The following is a 25,409-nucleotide window of genomic DNA, read 5'->3' as shown; positions in this document are numbered from 1 at the left end:
TAATTAATCATTAGCTAATGATTTGCATGGGTATCATTATGTTATGACTTTACTTGTTGTGGCACTCGACTAACTAACTAATTCAAAATCTATAACCACAATGACATATTACTTAACAATTAGTTAATAGTCATGTGCCTCAACAAGTAAAGTCATAACATAATGAAACATCCTGTATGTTTCAAAACTCAAAACTGTATCATTAGCTTAAATGCAGGTTATATTGAATCCAATTTACCAAAGAGACAGCTTGTGGAATGTGCCACTTTATGATGTAATAGTGTGGCTAAACACCGCCTCCGCAGAAGAAGATCAGTGCCTGCTTCTACATCACTGCCTGTTTAGCCCTGCCCATCAATTCATACGTGTAGAGTAAATAATGAGAAAGCAGGTCTATGCAGAAATCAAATGATAAAGGTGACTCCGAATACAACACACTGTGAAGTGCCACGTTGTGGAAAAACACAGTCTTTGCATTACCTTCCCTCTGATCCCAGCATTAGGAAAGAGTGAATGAACGTTTTTTTAAAAATAAAGTTCCAGACTGCATCAGTAAGAACTCAGTCCTTTGTTCACTTCATTTTACCATGGATTCGTTTACAAACAAGGAACAATTCGATTGAAACTAAAAGACGATGCTGTGCTGACTATATTGGATCTGACAGTAATGTCGCAACACAAGTGTGAGTAACAGTTTTTATTACATGGTCACTATTGCTTTGTCTGTTAAACAGATATTTTGATATGAGTATTTATGTATTTACAGCCAATCATAGCAGTGGGCGTTTATTTCTGAGTCTACAATCCACAACACCTATTCAAACAGAGCATTCTGATGAGGGGGGTTAAAACAGGACAGAAAATAGGCTATTACTTCTAAATTATGATGTTTTTGATGTAAAAATATTTATAACATTATAAGTGGATCTCAGAGATCAGTACAAAATAATAAAAAAGGTAGTTCATGACCCCGTAAAGACAAACGCCATTGTTGAGCATTTACTCCTTAAAAGTGCAGTGTACCAAAGACTCAAAAATGCAGTTCGATACAGTCCCTGTTTACTACCGTCACAAACGTAGGGTTATAGGAATTCAGAAATAGGAACTAGCCACCAGGATGGTCCTTCGAGAACTAAATCTTCCCATAGGGCCATTTTCCTGGTTGCATTCACACCACAGGTAGGAATTCTTAAGTGATGTAAGAAGTACCTAGATTTTGCGTAGGTCTATCTATCGCTCTTCTCCAAGTTCATGGAATGTTTCCTATTGTGCTGGGGTAGACCCTACTCTGAAGTAGAAGCTAATTTAGTCCCCCCAAAAGGCGTTCCTATAACTAAAATCATTCCCAGATCCTGTGGTGTGAACATGCCAAAAAGTGGGTACTTCCGCCAATAGTTATAGGAGCTATAAAAACGCTCCTCTGGTATGAAAACCCCTCATGTAACCAATCCCATCACCCTGCAGGATGGGGCTTTCCATATCTTTAGATGAGCATTTCTACTATTTTTATTTTCAGAAGGTACTGTAGGTGTCTGAATTGGCAAACCAGAACATGATTTGTGTAACTTTAGCAACACATTATTAGCTATTTGATAACGTAGTCAAGCCAAAGTCAAATTAAATCAATTATTGTTATGTGCCTGATGTTGTAGAGAGCGTTACATAAAATGCATTACCATTCTGATACATAATTTTGTAGACAACCCTGTAAAATTTGGTCTTCCTCTTCTTCGGAAACAGCTTCTGGTTCAAACATGTATGGCTGAATTAATCAAATATTTCCACTTGCCATTGTGTAGCGTTTACTACTTCAGTTAACCAAGTGAAAGTGGAGCAGGTAGTCCGAGCTTGGGTGATTGAGTGGAGGCAGGGGCCTCCAATTTGCATATTCATGGGAAAAGATAGTGTGCTTGGCTTACAGAAAAAGACAAAGAATGAGTGGTCAGAGAAAGAAAAATAGTGTGTGACAGACAGAATGGTTGCAGGAAGTGAGGGATCGTGGTTGAAAGGCAGGAGGAAGAGAGCGAGCAGATGTGAGAAGTTGACTTCCGTTGCATGCTCCTTTGTGTTGGGTGTCTGCAAACACAATCGCTCACATTTGTCTTCATTAACAGCTGAGAAGCATTCTGGTCTGACAGTGGCAGGCCGGGATAGTGGCTATCCACAGGCACTCCGAATCCTCCCGGATGCTTCCACAAGCCCTACAGACACACTAATTAGCTTTGCAATGTAATGGCCGACTAATGACTTTGTCCTCATATAGGAGTCTTATGACAGAAATGCACAGGCCTGCTTTCCTGTTTGTCATATAACACTGAACTCAGCACTGTCAGTGACGTGCCCGGCACTGCCCGGAGAAAGAACAAAGAGAAATAATCCACAGATGAATGTCTGTTCTGCTTTGACACACAGCTACAGATTGTACCTTGGTGCGACAGAGTGGATAGAGGGCAGCTGAAAGACATGGATATGCTTCATAGTGAATGCCAATTAGGTGGAAGTTGTAGGGCAGGGAGATGAAATGGCCAGTCAGGGAGGATCAGACATGGCTCTTGGCTTCTGTTCTGGCATCAACTGCCAGTCACGGTAGGCTTTTTCATTTTTACACACAGAAAAATAAAAGCAAAGATATCTCTACATCGAATTCCAGCATAAACCCATTTGTCCTCACTGGTGACAACTGCTCATTTTTCTTGCCTGTTTAGCTACAAACGTGCTGAACAAAGTGAGAGAAACATCTTGCAAGACAATTGTTTTTCATCTTTTGTATCTGAGCTTCAGTTTTACTGTGGATTTTGGCCGGATTCATGTATATTTGGACTTTGGTGGCTACATTATTAATTTACACTTGTTTAGTCTCCATATTCATGTAAGATAAAATGCACATTCTGCTGGTCATTATCACAAAAAAATATATGGAGTGTGGCGTTAAACCATTATATATGTTAACGTAAATTACAGTTAACAGGTTTTTAATGTAACATAAAAAAAAAAAAAACAAGTTTAAGTGTATGAGACAACTGCAAATAGCTCAATTATAAAGTTAATTCATCCAGGCCAGTAGGTGTCAGAATACAGTCCAGGGCAAGTGCAACACTTCATTTATTAATACTGATTAAAAATGTATTGATAGCAGCATCACTTACAGTAAGCACAGTGAGGTAATGCACTTGTGTCATCAGTAATTGATACTCAAAGCCAAAAATGTGGCTCCAACATAATTACAATATTCAGGAAGGAATTTATTGGTCAGTACCATTAGCGATCTCATATATCCTATAAATGTAACATGGACTGGTTTCCCACCGGCCTTCATTCCCATCTCAATGGCCACTCATCCCCAACAGCACTAAAAAGATTACAGAGAGCCATCAGAGCTGCGCTTCACCGGATCTTAACCAATGCTCCAGCCGGAATTACATTTCTGTAATACATACCGAGGGATTCTCCAGCTTTTCATCTCACTAATGGGATTAGGATAATGCAAAGGTGTGCATGCTTCTGAGGAACAGTGTGGGAGGGAGAGAGAGAGGCTTTAGAAACCACAATCAAAAGAAACACTCTCCAGCGTAAACATCTGTCTCTTTAGTCAACCGCTACTGTCGTTGCTTAGTTTTAGTACACTTGCTTCCTCTTGGATGTGGTGTCAGTGTCTTTCCTCCAGCACGAGCACTTTGCATTCTCCTCAGTCAGTTGGCAGAGGTCTAGTCGTACGGCGAGTGATCTTAAGAGCTCCTCTCCTATACAGCCATTTGCACTCCTCTGACTCTGTTCAGGACGAGCAGATGGAGAATTGCCTCCTATTGTTCGGATGCAGTGTTGCGTTCGCCATTTCATTCAAGCTAAGTAGCCATATTCACCCGGAGCTGCAGATACGAGCGCTGATTCTGAACTACTTGTGCTTGGCTTTAGGCCAGACTCTGTTGGGTTATGGATGTTAATTCGTCGTAGTGAAATTTTTGGAAAAGCTTGCGCACAGTTGCCTTGGTTTTTAAATACAACCTTTTTTGAGTGTCATTTGACTAACTGCATCTGGATTGGGCTTTTTGAGCCAGTCAGTGTGGTGTTGACAGGCTTAAATGAATTCTGCATTTTTCCCCCCAAATGTGTTTTTTCTCCATGAACGGACCTTGGTTTAATGGTGCCTTGCAAATGGTATTATTAGGAACAATTTGCACTAAGTATGAATGATATTGTGACCTCTTTTCCATTAAAGGGGAGTGCTGGTGTTGGTGTGCCAGTCTTTTCGTAGCTCTCTTCTGCTCTCAGAATGCTGTGATATATGCGGCTAATCTCAGCGCACTAGTGAAACAGGATGGAAAACCAGAACACAGTGAGAAGTCAAGAGAAGACAAGCAGAGGTTTAACTTACAGATGATGTGTGCAATTTTTTTTATGTTAATTTTTCTCTCCTATCCAGACTTAATATGCAATGACAACTGTAAGAAAGCCGTTTTTGTAGGTTGATTCACCCAAAAAGCATAAACATAGTGGCTATGTGCTGCTATCAAATCATTGCTCTGTTTGCTTTCTATCAGTCCAACACATCAGCACTGGCTCAACCAATGGTGTGAGTATAGGGGCGGTACTATCAGTTCTGACCAACCAATTGGAAACAGTTTGAGAAACTTTTAAACTCTGTTCTAATCATACCTTAGTTTTGAAGATAAAGTGAGTGAAGTGACCCATACTCGGAATTTGTGCTCTGCATTTAACCCATCCAACATGCACACACACAGCAGTGAACACACACACACTGTGAACACACACCATTGAGCGCCCGGGGAGCAGTTGGGGGTTCGGTGCCTTGCTCAAGGGCACCGCAGTCGTGGTATTGAGGGTGGAGAGAGCGCTGGACATTCACTCCCCCCACCTACAATTCCTGCCAGCCCGAGACTCGAACTCGCAACCTTTGGATTACGAGTCCGACTCTCTAACCATTAGGCCACGACTTCCACGACATTAAAGTAATGTAGAATGTAAATTAGCACCTCCATGTATAAACTGACATTCATTTTGAATATGTAAAAGACATTACAATGGAAGACTGTTTCTGCCATGGAATTAAAAAATGAAAAAAGGTAATTCTTACTTTATATCTCACAAATTGTCACAATTATGACTTTATTTCTCAGCAATTCCGAGTTTCTCACAATTTTGTTTTACTTAACAATTCAGCTTCTGAATTCTGACTTTCTTTTTTTTCAGAATTAGGTTTACATCACAGTTCAGACTTTAATTCTCACAATTTAAGATATAAAGTCATATCGTGAGATTTAAATTTGCATTGCTAGAAATAATGTTGCATAATGAGCTGTAAAGTCAGAACTGTGCAAAATTAACAACAAGTGAGTTGTAAAAAAGTACAACACTGTGTACTTAATAATGAGTGACAAGCATTACAAATTATGCAACTGAAGGAAAATATAAAACTGATGATTCTAGATACAAAGTACAAAAATGAATACAACATTAATGTACAATAAAGATATAATGTTGCATTATAAAATATGAATACAGAATTGTGTGTAATAAAAAAGCAGAACTGTAAATGTAAAAAGTCAGAACTGATGTACAGTAAACTCACAATTCTGAGAAATAAAGTCAGAATTATGAGGTCAAAGTCACAATTGTTCATGTTGGAAACAAGCCTCCATATAATGCTACTTAGTGAATTCCTCCATTGGGATTTATGCCTGGAAAGTGTGCAAGTGTCATTTAGCATGCACATTAGATTCTGCCATAAATCTGATGTTGTGTGCAGGCTGCAGCTTGAGCATAGGATGTGTTTGCACCAAAACATTAGATACACCATGGGTGGGTTATGATGGAGCATTGATATAGTTACAATCTTTTGCAAGTTCAGCGTAGGTGAGACTGTTTGCTGATGTACAGCATGCTGTGCTGATCTTTTTAAACTAGTATGTGCATAGAATGCATTTGGTCTTACGACGAGAAGCATGTGAGACGTGTATCATCTGTTCCATGGCATCAAGCGAATAAATAGATCACCCTTATGCTGGATGTCTGAAAGCACATACTCATGTTCTCAGAGATGGAATGTTCAGCATTTTGGATCCATCGTCTGATGGATCATGTAGACAGAAGAAAAATGGAACTAGACTTTTAAAAATGCTTTTATAGAGTGCAACAGAAGCTGCCCACTTTTTTAGCCATCAAAAAAAGGTATAACACTGTGTATGTAAGATCATTAATAAAGAGTGAATGACCTACAGTTCCATAAAGCATTAGAAATGGTGTAATTAAAAAAATAATGAAAATATAAAACTGATTGATTGATTATAAATAAAAGAAAAAAAAGAAAAAAAAATGCACATAACCTAAAAAGCTTCATTTTAGATACTTGTCCAAAAAAATACTACTATTTCTATAGACTGAACACTCAATGCACATGTGCATGACATCACTTTTTCACAAATTGCCGTTTTTGCAATTTACCTAGAGATGATAAGAGTATTGTTTTCAAAAATGTGCACCTTGAAAAAGGTTTTCAAAAGTTAGCATTTTCAGGTCCCCACAACGCCGTTGTCATGTAAATGAACGGCCAAAAAGCATACAAAACTTTCCATTTTAAGTTGAAAATGGTGTGTGTAAACACCCCCTATGACTGCAAACAACATTCCCCTTAATTTATGAAGCATTTTCACAATGGTAATGTTTTGAGACAGCCTGCTCTTTATTCATTAGTAATTCGTCTAAAGAAGAGCTGGCTGGCTTGAAACATTACAATTGTGGGAATGTCTTGATAAATGAATTAATGTCTTAATAAATTATTATTTGCAGTCATAGTGTTGTAGTGTCAGCACACAGCTGTGAGAAGTAATGTCCAAATAACATGAAAAGATAAACTTGCAATTCCAAGAATAAACACACCTTGTACTGAGTCGACACACATTCTGGGTTTCAGAAGTTTTCCCATCTCGAGGCCCCTAGCAGTCAGAGGCCCTGGCCACTGGCCCCATCCATAATTTGGCCCTGACAACAAATATTGACCTTTTCATTTACCAAAGAACATCACAAAACCAGATCCAGCTAATCAGATCAGTCTTGACATATTGCTGAGAGAAAAACAACAGCTATTTGGATCTTGAACTGGAATCTTCTGGAATTGGAAGTTAAAAGTGATAAAAAATCAATTTGCATCAAATTGATTTATCAGTTTTACTTCCTGAGGAACATTTGGAAACTATCAAGCCTCCTGCATATGCATAACACATTTAAGGTCCCTCTCCTTTCAGTTTTTTCACATTCCGATCATAATCATAATTTGAAAAGGCCTACTTGTTTGGAAGTGGATGCCACCTAAATGATTCAGAAATGTCAAGTGAGTCCATGAATTATAAAAGCAACATGGGTTGTGGTGTAAATATTTCATGGTATGTGAAAGTGAGTCGGATAGGTTTGCGAAGTGAGTCCATGGGGTTTGTTGGTAATGACCAGTGTAAGAGAAGCACAGACTGATAGAAAGAGAGATGGGAAGATGTGTTTATCAGTTCTGGTGTGTTTCAGCTGGCCGTGCTTTACCCCATGCTGTCTTCTGGACCTTATGAGGGAGATGATACTATATTGAGCCGTGTTTGTGATGCAACATTGCCTTCACACTATGGACACATTAACCGCAGTGAGATCGAGATGAGGGAGGACGATATACTCTTATACTTAGTATGCATGCTTTGGATTTTTCACCCACACAATAGAAAAATCACAAATGAGATCTTGGCTGCATTTGAAAATGGAAAAATGTTGCTTCTGCAGGCAGTATAAGGCGGTATGAAGACAAGGCATGTCTGAATCCTGTGATTACTGGTCAAAAACATACATTTACACACAAACTGACCACCAACTGCAACTTTTGGACAACTTTCCATACTCATACTGTATGTCAACAACTGGCTCATTTAAGTCTCTGTTTAGGCCTACTCCTCCTGAAGAAAGTTAGCACAAACATCTTAGACAGATTGAAGATTAAATGAAACAGGCCTACATGAGAACTCAAGAACCCATTCACACAGATCAAGTTTTTGTGTTTTTAAACAGTGCAGTGGAATAAAAAATGTCCAACATCTTTTACCTTGAGAACCATGTTTTTACAAAGCCGTGTCATGCATGAGACAATTCAAAAGACATGAGACATGAAAACAATAATAAAAAAAAAACAATGCAAAACTGCATTCTGTGTCCCTCATGAGATTTTGAGCAATACACAAGACTGTGCGCGTCAAGCAATATTTGTGTCATCTTATGTATTTACAGTATGTATGCATTAAGGTGAAAGCAGTATGTTTTATTCTAATGTGGCACAATTCTGAGTGCATCGGGATACTCAACAAGACAAAATGTAGGGCAGGTTTTGATTTTATGCATCAGGAACTGATTGAATCCCCATTTTCTTGTGACTGGATCATGTAAATTGGTGTTACAAGAAAAGTCATTTCATAGACCAAACAAATTTTCAATTTTTGATTGAATATTATGAAGACATTCACTCAGTGTCATGCACAATAGCGTGCACTTATGAATCATGAATAATAAGACCAGAAACATGGATTAAGAAATTAAATAAGGTCAATTTTCATGTCATGCCGACTTTAACCCTGTAAATCCTGAAAATACATCAGATGAAATACATCAGGTAGTGAAAATGTGGATAAAAAAAAATTATGATGAAATTCGGATGATTTGTAATGTAAATCAGTACAATTTTTATAACAGACTACTTATATAAAATGCATACAAATATCAGTTGTCAGTTTGTTTCTCCCAATAATCTGTTTTAGTAAGATGATATTTAAATTTTATTGTGGAGGCAAAACATATAATGCAGTGCAATACAATGATGATTGAGAGATGAACAAATTAAAGTTCCTCAACAGCCTGATGCATCATTTGATACTTACATCATTTTAACATGATTCTTCAGTCCAGTAAATGTTCATCTTGAAATATTACTAATAATATAAAAGTTACTTTATAAAAATCAGTAAAGAATTCACAGCAGAAAGACATGTGAACCACAACCTGAAGAGGAACATGTTTAAGATTATACTTTATTTTTATTTTAAAATTATAAACTATCAATCAGATGACAGAAGGCATGAAGTTGATTTTGTACAACATGATTTTTAGCAAAGTTTTGGTCATTTAGAGGCCTTAGAAATTCACGTGTCAAATATGCTCCAGTAGGCTTTATAGGGTTAAATGTGTTTAGCGCTAGTGCACGTCATGGAGCACCTGCCACGTTTTCCATTCTCCATATTTTTCCACTGGAGATGCCAGCCATTATTCTGAAAGAGTTAAAATCTACGTGCCTTTTCACCAGATATCCATTTCCTGCAAATAAAATGCAAACACATTACCACTGTGCCTAATCAAAGTTGTGATATGATTGTTTCTCAATTAAAGGGAATTGCATCGCTCCTAAGTTGATATCCGTGTGTCAGATTTGAATAATGTGCTGTGGTTTAGAGTGGCAGAGAGGAACGAGTTTGGCATACTGATGATACTTCACTCTCACAGCCCCGCTGGGGATGGAGCACAGCACGCTCGCCGCGTATGGGATCCATTATTCCAACCCGTATTAAACAGCTTAATGGCCCCATCTCCCAGACTTTGATTTCCAGGATGATATAATGTGCGAGGATAGAGAGAGCGGGAGGAGGGGATGTGATCTGTCAGGGGGAAACGCAGGCGGGAGGGGGTCAGATCTCACTCACACACACTGTGACCCATCAGCGGATGACATGTGTCATTTTGATGGAAGACTGATGGGTCAGCTGTAAGTCATTTAGAGCGGATGCACTGACAGAATGTCTCAAAGTGGCTTTAAGGAGCTACACGTCCTTGAAGGCATTTCCTGCAGTCTTGTTACCGCAGCTGTAGAAACTATTGGACCCGGTGTGACGGTAAGAGTTCGCACGTTAGGATCCGATAATGAGAGTTACTGTGATATTTCTCCTCTAGTGATTATCATTACTATTTATAGCCTGGCTCTATCTGAGGAGGCATTTGTAGCTGGAGCGCTGGGAACAGAGTGGCCTTCCTCAGCCGCATTAAATAGTCCTAATAAAAGTGTGGCTCTGAATACCGTCTCGGCTCTCGTTTGTGTGTGCTGCAGGTTTCTCTGAATGCTGTGATGAGTTCCTGAGAGCTTCGTTCTCCCCGGCCGGCTGTCTTGGAAGAGCAAGGGCTCTGGTGACAGCAGTGGCACCCAGAGAAACAAACACTGACGACGGGCCATGGCTAGCGGTAACTAACCTCCTCTAATTATGTCCAGTAGTTGTCCTGTTTAGCAGACCGCTCAAACCGCACATGCTTCCAAAATCTAGCGAGTTGCCTACGTGGGCAGCATTTTAAGCTGTCATGCACTTGCTAATGATGTGAAAACCGTTCCAAACGTAGGCTGGATGATTATGCTGTCTTATGAGATACCTCGTTATGGCAGATTCGAGGGCAGCTTCGCATGTGTCCTTTGTCGAGAGGGCAACATGCTCAGTGAAAAAAAAATAAAGCCAAGATTTATGTTTTGGGTCAGTGAGTTTTTTTTGTTTGTTTGTTTGGTTTTTTTTTTTAAAGAAATGAATTAATTTCATACAGCCATGATGCATTAAATTGATCAAAAGTGACAGTGAAGATTTATAATGTTACAAATGATTAAGTTTCATCAAAGAATGCTGAAGAAAAAAATGCATCTTAGTTTCCACCAATGTTTGAAGCAGCAGACTGTTTTCAACATTAATTTTTCTTGAGCAGCACATCAGCAAATTGGCATGAATTCTGAAGGATCATGTAACATTAAAGAAAATTTTAAATAATATTTCACAATATTACTGTTTTACTGTATTTATGATCAAATAAATGCAGCTTTGGTAAGAACAAGAGTCTTCTTTCAGAAGCATTAAAAACTTTTACTGACCCAAACTTTTAAACGGTATTTTGTGTATTTCACTCATTACTGAAATACAGTTTAAAACAAAAAATGTGACCCTGGACCACAAAACCAGTCTTAAGTCGCTGGGGTATATTTGTAGCAATAGCCAAAAATACATTGTATGGGTCAAAATGATTGATTTTTCTTTTATGCCAAAAATCATTAGATCACGTTCCATGAAGATATTTTGTAAATTTCAAAACTGAATTTTTGGTTTGTAATATGCATTGCTAAGAACTTCATTTGGACAAGGCGGTTTTCTCAATATTTAGATTTTTTTGCACCCTTTAAGTGGGAATTGCCCATTTTCTCTGTTAGATCTATGTTAGGTTATGACATACAATTATTTACAAATACTGTATATGTATTTGTTGCACATTTAAATGACTTATAGTTGCAAAGCCAGCTCGGACATTCTGGACTTTCTTTGTTTCGGCCCATATAGGCTTTGTATACAATTGTGTCAGTGCTAACATTATGTGTAATATGTTGTTGTTTTTTATTCTAAAACAGCCCATGCAAAGCATGTTCATACTAGCATTTCAGAATTTACCACCAATTAGATACAAGTTGTTATCGTAAGAAATGCAGTTGTTAAGCAATTAATACTTGACAGAGCAGCAGTTTTGGAGAGACATTTTTATTTACAATCTATCATTTCTTACTTTTCTGCCAACTTGCAAATTTAAAAGTGTTTCATTTCATGACCACACACGCCATATTGGCTCCTGGAATTTTTCTTTTGCTTGGAAGGTAATGTTTAGACCACTTGAAGCTTTAACTGCACACTCTAGGTATATGATGCAACCGGCCTTTAATGCAAAGCATAGCAGTGTTACGCTGAGTGACAGTGCAGCTATTTATCCAGTGTGTGTTTTAAAGGTACTTGTCATTTTGCATGAGGGCCTAATGGACTGTATTGTCTTTTGCAGCAGCAGACGGCATCGACAGCTTGGGAACCGAGCAGAGCCACATCAACGTTCCTGTAGCCGATCCCAGCGCCTGGGCCACCGCCATGAACAACCTGGGCATTGTGCCGATGGGCTTAACCGGGCAGCAGCTGGTATCAGGTAAAGCCCTGTGCCCTCCTCCAGTGTGCTAATCCTGCTGTTTCATCCACAGCTCTCCCTGCTCTTCCCTTTCACGGCAGGGGGAATAAAAAGCAGATATTAAACCGGGGTTCCCATATTTCCCCCTCTGGCAAGCAGCACAGGCACCAGCCTCTCCAGCCAAATATGTGACCTTTAGAAGCAACACTACACATTGGATTTTACATTGAAGCATGTTACAGTTTGTTGAGCTTTATTCTTCGGCTGAGATACTGGATTGTTGCGTCTCTGAAAAGCTCATGTCCAGGCAGGATGGTGGCACCTACCGCTTTCTTGCCTTGAGCCCTGAGGCCTGGTCTCAATCCTCACCAGCTGACTGAAGCTTTGTAGAGTTGTTTGTCCGAGAACTGGACGGCTTTCCTCATTGATCATCAGTGGCCATCCGCAATCATAACAGCTCTGCTGCTTTTGTAAATGTCAGAAATACAGAAATTGTCTCTTATAATCATGATTGTATCTCAAATAAGTTGTGGATGCAGTGAGTGGACTAACAGAGTGCTTGACAGTTTGTTTTCTCCATACACTGGCAATTCACCTCTCTAGCTTTGACAGCACTCATGAGTGGGAGTGGAAATAGTTAAACTATAGTCAAGCTACTCTTTTGAAGAAGTAAGCTTCAACCAAAGCTGCCAGCTACAATGAAACTATTTAAGTGAGCAGTATCTTCATATATAAATAAGTTATTATACAATGATATGACTTATAATTTGAGCTAGGGTGACAGTGTGTACTCTAATTAAATTAAAATACAGTACTAATGCATAATGCTACATATACAAACAGTAATGAACATCAGTAAATATTTTGCTCAGTGTGTTTGATTATTTCTCTCCTTGCTTGCAATACAAATGTGACTATAAAAACAGCCCAGCTTTTTGAAAAAAGTAATATAGTCTGCAAAATTAATAAATGTACACTACTATTCATAAGGGTTAGATGAGATCTTTCTTATTAAGTTTAAGTTTCTTATGCTCACCAAGGCAATTTTTATTTGACAAATATACAGTAAAAATATTAATATTGCAAAATTCTATTACAATTTAAAACAACTGCTTTCTACTTTAATATATTGGAAAATGTAATTTATTCCTGTGATCAAAGCTGAATTTTCAGCATTATTACTCCAGTCTTCAGTGTCACATGATCCTTCAGAAATCATTATAATATGCTGATTTGCTGCTCAAGAAACATTTCCTATTATTATAAATGTAGAAAACTGTTGCTTTTTTGTGGAAATCACTATGTATATTTTTCAGGATTCTTTAATAAATAGAAAATCTTTAAAATCATTTATTTGAGACAGTAAACTTTGCCTTTACTGTCACTTTTTGATTAATTAAACGCATCCCTAATGAATAAAAGTACTCATTTCTTGAGCGTATGTAAAAGTAACTTGTTTCTAGAAAAACTACGTTTTTAATCATGCAAAATTAAAAAAAGTTATTGCAATTTTTTTTGGTAACTATTCCCTAGCACTGACTCTCATGTCAGCTTTTCAGACAAATAAAGCCTCCTTGGTTTGGATCCTATTATAATATCACGCTAGGGAAGCCATGGATTGAGGCAAATTAGGCTCAGATTAAAATGCATGAGCCGATATTTCAGATCATGATTATTTATGAGAATTTGGGAAGGCACAAGTCATTTGACTTGCATATAGGTTTTCTTTTTTTTGTTCTTGGGTGATTTCAGAAATCATCTAAGAATGAATATAAAAACTATTATCCTCAGCTTCTGAGCTAAAGCCTCTGGTAATACGCCAAAGCTGAAAGAAACACTTCCAGCAATTCACACAAGGATTTTACATACGGTATCCTCTTTCTTTCTGTGTTTCTTTCACATGTGTAGTACACGCAGGATTCCAGTGGTATGCCTCTAGATACCTGAAAGAGGATTTTGATTTTCACACGAGCACAAATGCTGGCCTTTGAGAACAAACAGGCTGGATCGTCTCTGGCTCCAGAATGACAGAAATGTCAGCTTTAAAGGAATGATTGGAAAAGATTTGCCTGGTTTCTGTCGAATATAACAGATTATGCTGAAATAACCTCTGAGTCTTTGTTTTAATTTCCCTCAGCATGTTTCCAGGCACACTTCAACATCACACATATTGCTTATGACACACACACAGCTTCTATTTTGTTCCGTATCTGCTCATAAATTTGCTGCTCGCAGAGCAGATGCCCACTTGCACAATTTGTCCTCGCAGGCAGTTTCATTCTCAGTATTTCAGCACATTTTCTATTGATTATAAATGTTTATTTGCACCAGCTCATTAGAAGACATGCTTTGCGAGAACATTTTTTTCCATTTTTTTCAGATGGCTTTATCCCGCTGGATTGATGAAGCACAACAATGAATAGTACTCTAAATATAGATGATTTTCCTGCAGTTAGGAGATGCTATTGTTGCAGCTCTATTGTGAGAGTTTTACACAGAGCATGCTGGGAGATTTGGGATCAGAAATGGTGTAAGCTCTGAACGTATGAATGTACAGATTTACACAAGATTCACCATGGTTGCTTTAAGTGGATTAGAAGAAGAAGAAGAAGAAAGAAAGGGAGAATAAAACCCAAATCAGGCTCCACCAGAAACAGTTGTGTGCTGTCGTGATGACCTATTTAACTATTGCACTGTAATGACAAAGAAACATCTTCCTGAGTGCTGTTTATGGAAGCACTAGGACGGTCCTAGAAACATGTATGTGAATACATCCAATGAGAGCTTTCATTTTTATTTTATTTATTTATTGGGAAAAGTACTGATAGAAAGGTATCTTTCTTTTAATATCTGATGACAATATTCTAAATATCTCCTGGTTATATTAAAGTATTTTAATAATTATCAATATTCATTCAAAAGTGTCTGAAAACATTAAAGTGGGGGCATTAAGGGGGTGTTTATCACTAACTATAAGAACACAGTTGTTATACATGCACTGATTACATATTTACACACACTGATTACATAATAAAACCAAATTCACTATAGGGCTTTTCACACTGCGCTTAACCCCGGGTAAAGACACGTTTCACTGTAATTTGAAAGCGGTGTTAGCACCGCATTTTACCCGGGGTTATGAAACCCTGCTCCGGAGCAGGGTTAGCACCGTATTTGTGGTGTAAACCCCGCATTGCGGTGCTAAGTTTGTTCAGTGTGAAACGGAGCGGTGTTTGCTTGTTACTGCTGGACGCTTGGCAACAGACAGCCAATCAGAAATTGAGCAGCGAGGCTCCTGTCATGTCAGTATCAGGAAACGCGCGTCATGTAAACTGCAGCCGGTGAGAAGATAATATCAAAAGACGGAAAGCTTGTGAACTGGAGTGAATAGGAGACGGTATTATTCTTACTGTACAAGTAAACAATAACGTTAGTCTCTCCACACTTAAAATAAATTCAAAGAAATATTCACATACTTTGCTCCTTGTTTTCTTTCTTTTGTACTTTTGTCTTTGTTTCCTCGCCTTTGTGCGTCATGAGGCCTTTCTCATGTCGCGCCTAAAAACGGGTTTAAAACATGTCTATGGTTTAAAACGCTAAGCGCGCCGCTTTCTCCTTCTTTCCAAAGCGCTGTAGCTTGCGCTCCCATGGCGTCTGCCGTTGCTAAGCAACCATGACCTGAGCTCTTCACGAAGACGCAGAAGTTTCAGCAAAGGATAAATGGATTTCCGGCACTAAATCGCTTACAGTATCTCTGCTACTAAATTTATTTAAAATGGCTATCCCTGCCTGTACAGCTGATCAGCTGTTCCTCAATCTTCGCTGATCTAAAGACATAAGCGGCGACGTTTTTAATAACTGGCAAGACGTGGGAAAAGCCGTGTAAACAGGTTGCCTGCTGTGCTGTTCGTCCAATCAGAGACAGTGACACCGCAAATATGCAAATAAGAACGTTAACCGGGGTTTAGGAATGTACCGTGTGGAACGTCTGTTAATGAATACCCAGGGTTAACAGTCAACCCCAGGCATAGTATGAGCAGTGTGAAACTGCTTAAATAATCATATGCACTGCATTTTTTTTAGAGTGAAGTATTATTTTGCTAGTGGTGATTTAATGTTTAAAAATGAAGAAAGTTAGAAAACAATAAAAATGAGTAGTAATTTTAATATTTTTTTCATAACAATTATATATTTTTTTAATTTTACAGTAAAATATTGCAATAGTGATATTTTTCATTTTGTTTACTATTTAATCTAATAATAATAATAATAATAATTATTATATTATTATGTAGTTTGTTGCTGTTGTTGTTACTATTTTGATTATAATACTATTAATACTACTATTTTAATTAAAGCCCAGTTGTGATTACTGTTGTGATTATAATTACCCATTTGGGCAGCCGTCTTGAAGCTTTTATTTAAAATGTCACAATTTTAAATGGAAAAGGCACTATTTTATTTTCTCCCCCTAAATTGCGCAGCCCTAATGTACACACCAAATAGCTTCAATTTTAATAGAACCTAAGCTGTACATGTTAAATGCAGGTTTGTTGTGTGACTCAGTGCTGCTAGAGTTATTCACTGTCATTTCGGGTGCTTTGGATAATTATGCATATTAGCTGTGGTGAGCAATGACTGGAAATCTTTCAAGCCCAAAAAAGCGAGACTGTAAAAAACAGCTGAGACAAATTTCCTTGTGGATTATATATTTGGACTGCAGGGCCTGGGGCTGCAGGGGCTGGCGCTTTGCATTTAGTAATGGTGTTTGTGATTGGCTCTGATTAATGCCGTCTCACCTCTAAAATGATGAGCAGCTGCGTCCTGTAGGAACTAAATGTTTTGCAAGCTGCTAACTTCGTAGTGAATCCAAATTTAATGGAAAGCAGATAATAATGACAAATAAAACCTGAAGCAGGTTTTTGGAAAAGAAACAAGAGCTGTGAGCCAAAGGATTGAGTAGTCCTTGAATCATTCTGACTGAAGAAAAACAACATTAAGAAACGATAAATGTGAAGGCGTGTGTGTAATTTACCTGTTTACATTTTGATTTGGGTTTTGCATGGATCTCCTGATGCGTTTCACATGATTGCAGCCGCTGAGAGATTTATGGATCATAATTTTCATCATCTTTTCCCCAGCAAGGGATTCGAGATTTTCTTCCAGTTCAAGCATCTCTTGTGTTAGATTTAGTGTTCTCCATTGTATTATGTCACTACAGGACAAAGTAAGCAGGATTGTCCTGATTAAGGTTGAAATATTACAACACTGTGAGCTCTCAGTAACTGAGTAATGTTTAGGAGAGTTTAGGAGAGGAACTGTTGAAACTGTAGTTACAAGCTAGACATAATGTAAATTTAAACAAGCTGCTAACAAAGAGTTTTTGTTTCTACATCAAACTATATTAAGTCTGCCTAAGAGGGAAAAAGCTATGCTGTTTCGAAAGCAGTTGACCTACTGATAACTGTAAATTAAACTCAGGCCTTTTAGTTTTTGCTAAAAGTTTTAGCAGTCCTATTGATGCCATTTTAAAAGTGTTCTTTTCACAGTCAGCCATCATTAAAGGAATAGTTCACATAAAAAAAGAACATTTACTGAAAATTTTCTCACCCTCAGGCCATCTAATATGTAGTTTGTTTTTCATCAGAACAGATTTAGAGAAATTTAGCATTACATCACTTGCTCACCAGTGGATCCTCTGCAGTGAATGGGTGCCGTCAGAATGAGAGTCCAAACAGCTGATAAAAACATCACAATAATCCACAAGACTCCAGTCCATCAATTACTGTCTTGTGAAATTAAAATCTGCATGTTTGTAAGAATCAAATCCATCATTAAGATTTTTGAACTTCAAACCATTGCTTCCAGCTATAATACGAGCTATAATGCGATCTGTATTGCTTTCGAAAAAGTTGTCTTGTCTGAATCAGGAGAGAAAAATGCACAGATTGCAAATCAAAAACAGTCCAAAACTGTTGTAAACAAATATGTCTGTGGATTTTGATGTGAGAGGACAACAGGTGATCAACATTTTCACTGGAGGAAGCGTTATTATGAATTGTGGACTGGTATTTTGTCCCAAAGCGAAGGTTTAAAGTAAAAACTCCTTAATGATGCGTTTGTTTCTCTTCACACGATGTTAAAGTTGACTTATGTATTTTAAATAAGTCTCTGATGTGTGTGTATGTGAATTTTTAGCTCAAAATACCCCACAGATCATTTTTTTTATAGCTTGTTAAAATTGCCACTTTTAGGGTATGAGCCAAAACGTGCCGTTTTTGTGTGTGTCCCTTTAAATGCAAATGAGCTGGTGCTCCATCCCCTTTCAGAAGAGGGCGGAGCTCCAAGAGCTCATGCATACAAATAAACATTCCATTATTAGTACAAGCCTGTTATCTTTACAGAAAACGTACTCGGTTTAAAAGTCAGTCATCTGATTGTACTGTGCATAATAAATATGTGCATATGAATTACCCAGACGAGGAGCACGGTGCGATTAAAAATAGCAACAGCTGGTCTCATTGTGCCTTAGCGTGCTATCACAAACTTTATAAGTCCCATTTGTGATTATGAGCTTGACAAATTCAAATCAAATTGACTTAACATTGCTTTCATATGCAATTTTTAACTACCACATTCCTATTTACGATCATTCTGGTAGCACGTGAAAGCAGCACCAGTGAAACCAGGCAAATAATGGTAGCTTTAGCAACATTAACCTTAAAGAGTGCCAAAAATCTCTTTCAGAAAGGCAGTTTGGAAAACAAAATATGACTCCTATGTTCATTGGTGCATCCCAACACACAACACTTGTAATGCCTCTTTAGCGCTGACATTGTCCAGCAGCTACAGCAAGAAAACAGTAATGGCAGACTGCTGCTTCTCACTCAGGGCTGTGTCAATGCTAATAGGGCAGAGAGTGTCACAAATGGGCGGGACCTTTCCCCTTCAGTGACGTGTACAGAGTCGTACCACTCGATTGGAGAGACTGGTTATAATTTATTGGGATTATTAAAAAAAATGAGTGGGTGGATTTTTACCATTATAGGCTGGTTGTTTTCACACACTGCAGCCACACGACTGTGTTCAAGCAATTTATAAAAGTGATTTTTGCATAATAGGTCCCCTTTAATTGATGGACTGGAGTTGTGTGCATGTGTGGAAAAAAAAATATTAAATACAATTTTACTAGGCCAGTATTATTACTGGAATTTTCATCTCACGTGAGTGAAGATTTTAAACATATTTTAAAACAGTAATATTAATTTCTCTGTATGCCAAGCTGTTTTAATGAGAACAAATTACTGAGTGCTTATAAGTGGTTGACTCAGCACAGTAATTATATAATGAACTAAACATGACCTTATTAGTTAAGAGGCCTTATTAGTAAGACAAAACACATTTTCTCATTTTCATAGATATGTCAACATTTATTTTTTTATATACAGTATAATGAACATTATATACATTCTTTTACGATGTAGTAGTGGAACCACCTTTTAGATACATACAGTGAAAGCGCAGCTTACAGGTAGGCTTCAGATTTTCAAATGCTCTGTCATCAAACATGTATGTACAATATAAAGTGTGCATGCAGGTGTAGGACTTCTGTTGTGGTTTACAGTGCACACGGTTTACTGCACAAATCCAATGAGTTCTGGTCTCAGATCCTGTGCGGCTTAGTGTGATGAAAGCTCATTGAAGAAGAAACTAATCTTTAGTAGATTTTCTGGGTTTTGTCGTCTGCAGTAAGAGCAGTGACCTGGTCTCTTCTCATCTCCGCTGGTCTTTCACCAGCTTTGCTCTTACTTCTTTGGCTTCTTTGTGGTTGTGCTCAGATGGTTCCAGTGTTGAGGTCCAAATCAATGACTCTTTCTATTTCCCTCTCCAGACTCCATCTGTATACAGGGTTTTGACCCCAACCTTGGCATCATCACCCCAATCAACCCCATGATGGCTGGTATCAGTCTGGTCCCGCCTCATCCTGTGACAGCAGAACTTCCTGTTATTAAGGAAATCATCCACTGCAAGAGCTGCACGCTGTTCCCACAGAATCCCAGTAAGCATTTTACAGCAACCTACCACAGCACAATTATTAGAACTTTCACCATAAAAGCAGGCGCACAGATGAATGTAGCCAACCCTTATTTACTTCTACTGATGTCATGGTAAATATATGAAGTACAGTCTGTGCCATTTTGAATGACCTGTAACTGTATGGTAAAATGTTCCACTGAAAGACCTGTAACTTTATGGCCAAATATTTTACGGTTACTGAAATCTCAACAACCACAGGACAGTGTTTATTAAATCCTCCAATGTGGAAAATCAGTGAAAAACGGATTATTAAATCTGTAGAGCTTTTGTCCTGAATACTATAAATGTAAATGAACCATAAAACATAGTTAATTTTACCCACATGGACTGCACAATGCATAAGAATCTAATTACTCCAATTCATATTCTTATTCTTGTTAATGGAAGTAAATTAATTAAATTAATTCAACAATGTAATGTCAATATAAGGTGATGTGTTATACCACATAACTGGGAAGAAGAATGTTTCATATGTTTAAATGTTGTGAGTCCCAGATTTTCAGTGTGGCCTCGGACTTCTGGACTATTTTATGTACAGTGTTTTCCAAAATATTCCAAAAAGTCTTGTTTTTTTAATCATCTGAAACCTGCTGCGACTTGTATTCCAAAGCGACTTATATAATGCAATTAGCAGCAAGCATACAAAACATGCACAAAAGCACACGCATTTACAGTAGATTTGCACTGAAGCCCAAGTTTATGTGTGCCCACACACCAGTAATTTCAGTTTTGATTTAAATAAATTTGTTTAAGTTTGATTTTTATAATAAATGCTGTTTATAATGAATGTCACTATAATTTATGATTGTTTAAGACTTTTATTTATTTCTGTTTTGAAGTTGTGGAGTGAGGGGAACTAAAGTAAGCTACATGTTTTTATCTAAATTTTGAGAATCAGGTGCAAATTATTTTCCAGAAAATTTCCAGAAATTAATTAAGTTAATGTGGGTAAAAAATAGTTCATTTGATCTATGTCATGTTTAGTCATGCTGTATGAGTGCAGTAAGACATCTTTGTGGATTCTGCAGATCTTCCCCCTCCCTCCACGAGAGAGAGACCTCCAGGGTGCAAGACGGTTTTTGTTGGTGGCCTTCCGGAGAATGCAACAGAAGAGATCATCAAAGAAGTTTTTGACCAGTGTGGAGAGATTATTGCCATCCGCAAGAGCAAGAAAAACTTCTGCCACATTCGTTTTAGTGAGGAGTTCATGGTGGACAAGGCCCTCTATCTCTCTGGTGTGTCTTTGTTTTTTGTTTCATTTCTCTACCTTTTGTTAGGGGACTGTTTTGTTTTGTTAGGGACTGATTCATTTTTTCTACCTCTTTGGCGTCTCGCTGTGTTTTGTTTCATTTTGTTTCATTTTGTTTCTTTCAGTTCCATTCCGTTTCATTAGGGAACTATTGTTCTGTTTCTCTACCTTTCGGATGTGTTTTTATTTATACAAATAAATGTTTGTTTTATTTTGTTAGGGGACTTATTAAGCTTTTTACCTTTCTGGTGTGTCATTTGTGTTTTGTTTTGTTTCTCTACTTTTGATGTGTTTATTTATACAAGTACATTTTTGTTTTGTTAGGGGACTGAATATGTTTTCTAACTCTCTGGTATGTCATTGTGTGTTTTGATTTGTTTCATTTAATTTCATTAGGGAACTTATTGTTTTGCTTCTTTACCTTTCTGATGTGTCTTTATTTATACAAGTAAATGTTTTGTTTTGTTAGGGGACTGATTATTTTTTTCTACCTCTCTGGTGTGTCATTGTTTTTTTTTTATTTATGTAATTTTTTTTTTCATTATGGAGCTCATTGTTTTGTTTCTTTACCTCTCTGTTGTGTTTTTTTAATACATGTAATTTCTCATTTTATAGTAATAGATAATAACATAGTAGGAAAACACATACATCTTGCATTTATCTTTGCTGAAAAGTCCAACTTAAATCAGCTCCCAATCAGCTAGGTACCAGCGTATATGCAAAATCTGATGCATATGCTGCAACATACATGCAACATAGGCTGATGACTGGCTGTACTGTTTTGTTCAGCAGGGGCTTTCATTTATGTTGCAGGAAGGAACATCTCAGAATGAAGCAAATCCTATTTCACATTCAATATGTTTATTCTAGTGAACTGATAGCTGATATATACAAGCAGCCTGTAAGAGAGCTCTGTTTGCTGAATAATGTTTGTTGTCCTAGGCTATCGGATGCGTATTGGCTCCAGCACTGATAAAAAGGATTCGGGCCGCATACATGTAGATTTTGCTCAGGCGAGAGATGACTTGTATGAGTGGGAGTGCAAACAAAGATTGCTGGCACGAGAGGAGCGGCACCGACGGAAAATCCAGGAGGACCGGCTGAGACCTCCATCACCTCCTCCCATAATGCACTACTCTGAGCACGAGGCAGGTCTTTTGGCTGACAAACTGAAAGGTAAGCTTTCCCACAGACTCTGGTGCCATGATCTCATCTAGCCTTTAAAGCACAGATTTGTCATCATTAATGTAATGCCCAGAGAAATTTGGGTTCTTAGGAAAAGCTTCAAGGCAGAACTTTTATGCTTCTAATAAAGGCAGAGTGTGGTAAGTTGACCCACGCCGCCAGGTCTGCCTTCCTTCAGACGTTTTGCAGCTGTCCTCAACTGATCTCTGATGATGTGACAGACATTAATGAGTGGCTACATAGTTTTGAGGCTCTTGCGCTTCAGTCCTCTTTCCCGTCTGCAGCTGCCAGCCGAACAGCCCCAGCTGTTGTTTATTCTGTGAGACTGGTGTGTTTATATGATCAGCTAGTTCCATTCATCAGCTTCAATGAGACCAATGATTGCCAATGAAGTGAACACTGAGTACCAGGCTTCTGGAAAGCCAAAGGATTTCCAAGGTTGACTAAATAGTTTTCATTTGGTTTTAGTGTGCTTAAAATGGGTTTTGGTTGATTCTTGTCTAGAAATCGGATATTGTGCAAGAGTTTGCTTGTAAATTGCTTTGTCATAGCATTGAAGACCTATAGTAGTGCCCTTTCAATGGGGTCTCATTTGAGCTTCATCTTTGTCTCAGATGTTTATCCTAAAATTGTTGATATGACATAAAAGTAAAGCTGTGAATAGCAGCTCAGATCGTTTTATCTTTCTTCTGAAACTGTACCAGAGACATGTGTGAGACTGAAATATCCCATTTTCTCTTCTTTTAATGTCATTATTGTCTACTAAGAACCAAATGGGACAGAGTTACACTTTATGGTTACACTTTATTTCAAGGTATCCTTGTTACAGTGTAATTATACATTCAAGTACTGAGTAATATTGATTAACTACATGTACTTACTATATGGGTAGGGTTAGGATTAGGGTTTGGCTAGGGTTATTCGCATGTAATTTTGCATAATTATAATAGTAAATACATGTACCACGTGTAACAAGGACACCTTAAAATAAAGTTTTTTTAATTTATTTTTTTCTTCAGGGGCCTGATTTTTGTGTGTATAAGGGGAATGATTTTTAATCATAATCTTTTTTTTTTTTGGTAGTGGACTGATTTTTTTTCTTTCTTTCTTTCTTTCTTTTTTTTTTTTTTGTTAGGGGGCTGTTTGTTTTGTTTTATTTAATCTTTTTTTATTGTTGTTGTTTTTGTTTTGTGTTAGGGGATTGATTTTTTGCATTTTTGTTTTGTTTTGTTAGGGGACTGATTCTTTGTTTTGTTTCTTTTTTGTTTGTTTTGTTTTGTTAGGGGACTGTTTTTTTTTTTTGTTTGTTTTGTTTTGTTTAGTTTTTTTTGCATTGTGTTGTTTTGTTAGGGGGCAGATTTTTTGCTTTGTTTTACTGTGTTAGGGGTGTGATTTTTTATTTTTTTAGTTTAGTAATACCGAGTTCACACTACACGATTTTAGCCCTGATTTTCACTCGCCAACAGGTTTTGCAAAATTGCCATGAAATGCCCGAAATCAGAGGCAAATCGGTGCTCGTTGATGCGTCGCTGACGCCCGTGAAATATTTGGCATGCTAAATATCTGGACCTGTCGGTGATTCAAAATCCTGCTGTGAGAAATGAGTTCTGACTGAAAAATACATCAGCAATGACCTACAGCCAATGAGAGAGCAAGATACAGGGCAGCGGGAAGTTCAGGGAGGAGTTATAGACCACAATATCAGCAATCCTTGCTCGCCGTGTCTCCTCCACCATTTCCTCCTTCATAATCGTTTTCTCTTTTTCGCCCTTTCGCTGCAAATCAGCGCACAGACCATTTGTATTGCAAATGTCTTGAGGGCTACCATTTTAATAACATTTCCAATCTCGTGCGAGAGCTCTGATCTCACATGTGATCTTGCGTTATTTCCTCATCACTTCTCATGTGCGTTTGGTTGTGAAACGTGGTAGTTTGTGGACCAGACAGAGTTGTCGCAATTCTTCCTATTGTAAAGTCATGCAGTGTGTAGCCTCCTGTCACTGATCCATCATGCAATGTGAACACAGCAGCAACTGAATGCTACCACAGAAAGTCCTTCAGTGTGAAAACAACAGTGATCTGACAACTTTAAAAATCGTGCAGTGTGAACTCAGCATTAGGGGACTGATTTTTTATTTTTATTTTTATTTATTTATTTTTATTTTTATTTTGTTAGGGGATTTATTTATTTGTTTATTGTTAGGGGACTGTTTTTTGCTTTGTTTATTGTTAGGGGACTGTTTTTTGCTTTGTTTTGTTTTGTTAGAGGACTGATTTTTGTTTTGTATTTTTTATTTATTTGTTTGTTTCATTGTTTTTGTTTTGTTGTGTTAGTGGACTGATTCTTTACTTTGTTTCTTTTATGTTTTTGTTTTGTTTTGTTTTTTGTTAGGGGACTGATTTTGTTTTGTTGTGTTAGGAGATTGTTTTTATTTTGTTATATTTCTTGTTTTGTTGTGTTAGGGGACTGTTTTTGGCTTTGTTTTGTTTTGTTGTAGGGGATTTTGTTTGTTTGTTTTGTTAGGGGACTGATTTGTCTTTTTTCTTCTTGTATTTTTAGGGGTCTGATTGTTTTGTTTCTCTACCCTTCTTGCCTTCTACTGGTGTGTCTTTGTTCTTTATTTATAAATGTAAATGTTTGTTTTGTTTCCTTTATTTAAAATAATATATTGTAACTTAAACAGTGAACACTCAGTACTCCAAGGCTGACAAAATTTTTGCTTAGATGTGCTTCAAATCTGAAGTTTTTAAGTAATTTGTGATACTTTTTTTTTCTCTTCTATGGCTTTACATGGACATACTTTAAGTGTTACATCAGCAACATTGCTCAGGGTTTGGCTGTAAATATTCTGCAGATCTCCTACTGTTTTCAGACAGACAA

At 37.6% G+C, this 25,409-nt stretch overlaps 1 protein-coding gene across 3 annotated transcripts in view; it reads left to right on the top strand.

Moving 5' to 3' along the window:
* Positions 1-25,409, top strand: part of enox1 (ecto-NOX disulfide-thiol exchanger 1) — a 98,963-nt gene that overhangs the window by 46,107 nt on the left and 27,447 nt on the right. Inside the window, exons 1-6 of one of the 3 annotated variants that reach the window (XM_058787514.1) lie at positions 9,777-9,923; positions 10,136-10,266; positions 11,881-12,018; positions 19,889-20,056; positions 21,123-21,329; positions 22,286-22,519. In XM_058787514.1, the coding sequence (XP_058643497.1) occupies positions 10,257-10,266; positions 11,881-12,018; positions 19,889-20,056; positions 21,123-21,329; positions 22,286-22,519 (757 nt within the window). In that variant the 5' untranslated portion in view covers positions 9,777-9,923; positions 10,136-10,256. Of the gene's footprint in view, positions 1-9,776; positions 9,924-10,135; positions 10,267-11,880; positions 12,019-19,888; positions 20,057-21,122; positions 21,330-22,285; positions 22,520-25,409 lie in introns of those variants that run through there. The other 2 variants (XM_058787515.1, XM_058787513.1) reach the window with 2 other exon arrangements.

This window comes from Onychostoma macrolepis, chromosome 09 (assembly GCF_012432095.1).
Source record: "Onychostoma macrolepis isolate SWU-2019 chromosome 09, ASM1243209v1, whole genome shotgun sequence".
Taxonomy (NCBI): Eukaryota; Metazoa; Chordata; class Actinopteri; order Cypriniformes; family Cyprinidae; genus Onychostoma; species Onychostoma macrolepis.
The sequence above is the reverse complement of the archived record's forward strand: the minus strand, read 5'-3'. Positions and strand labels throughout refer to the sequence as shown.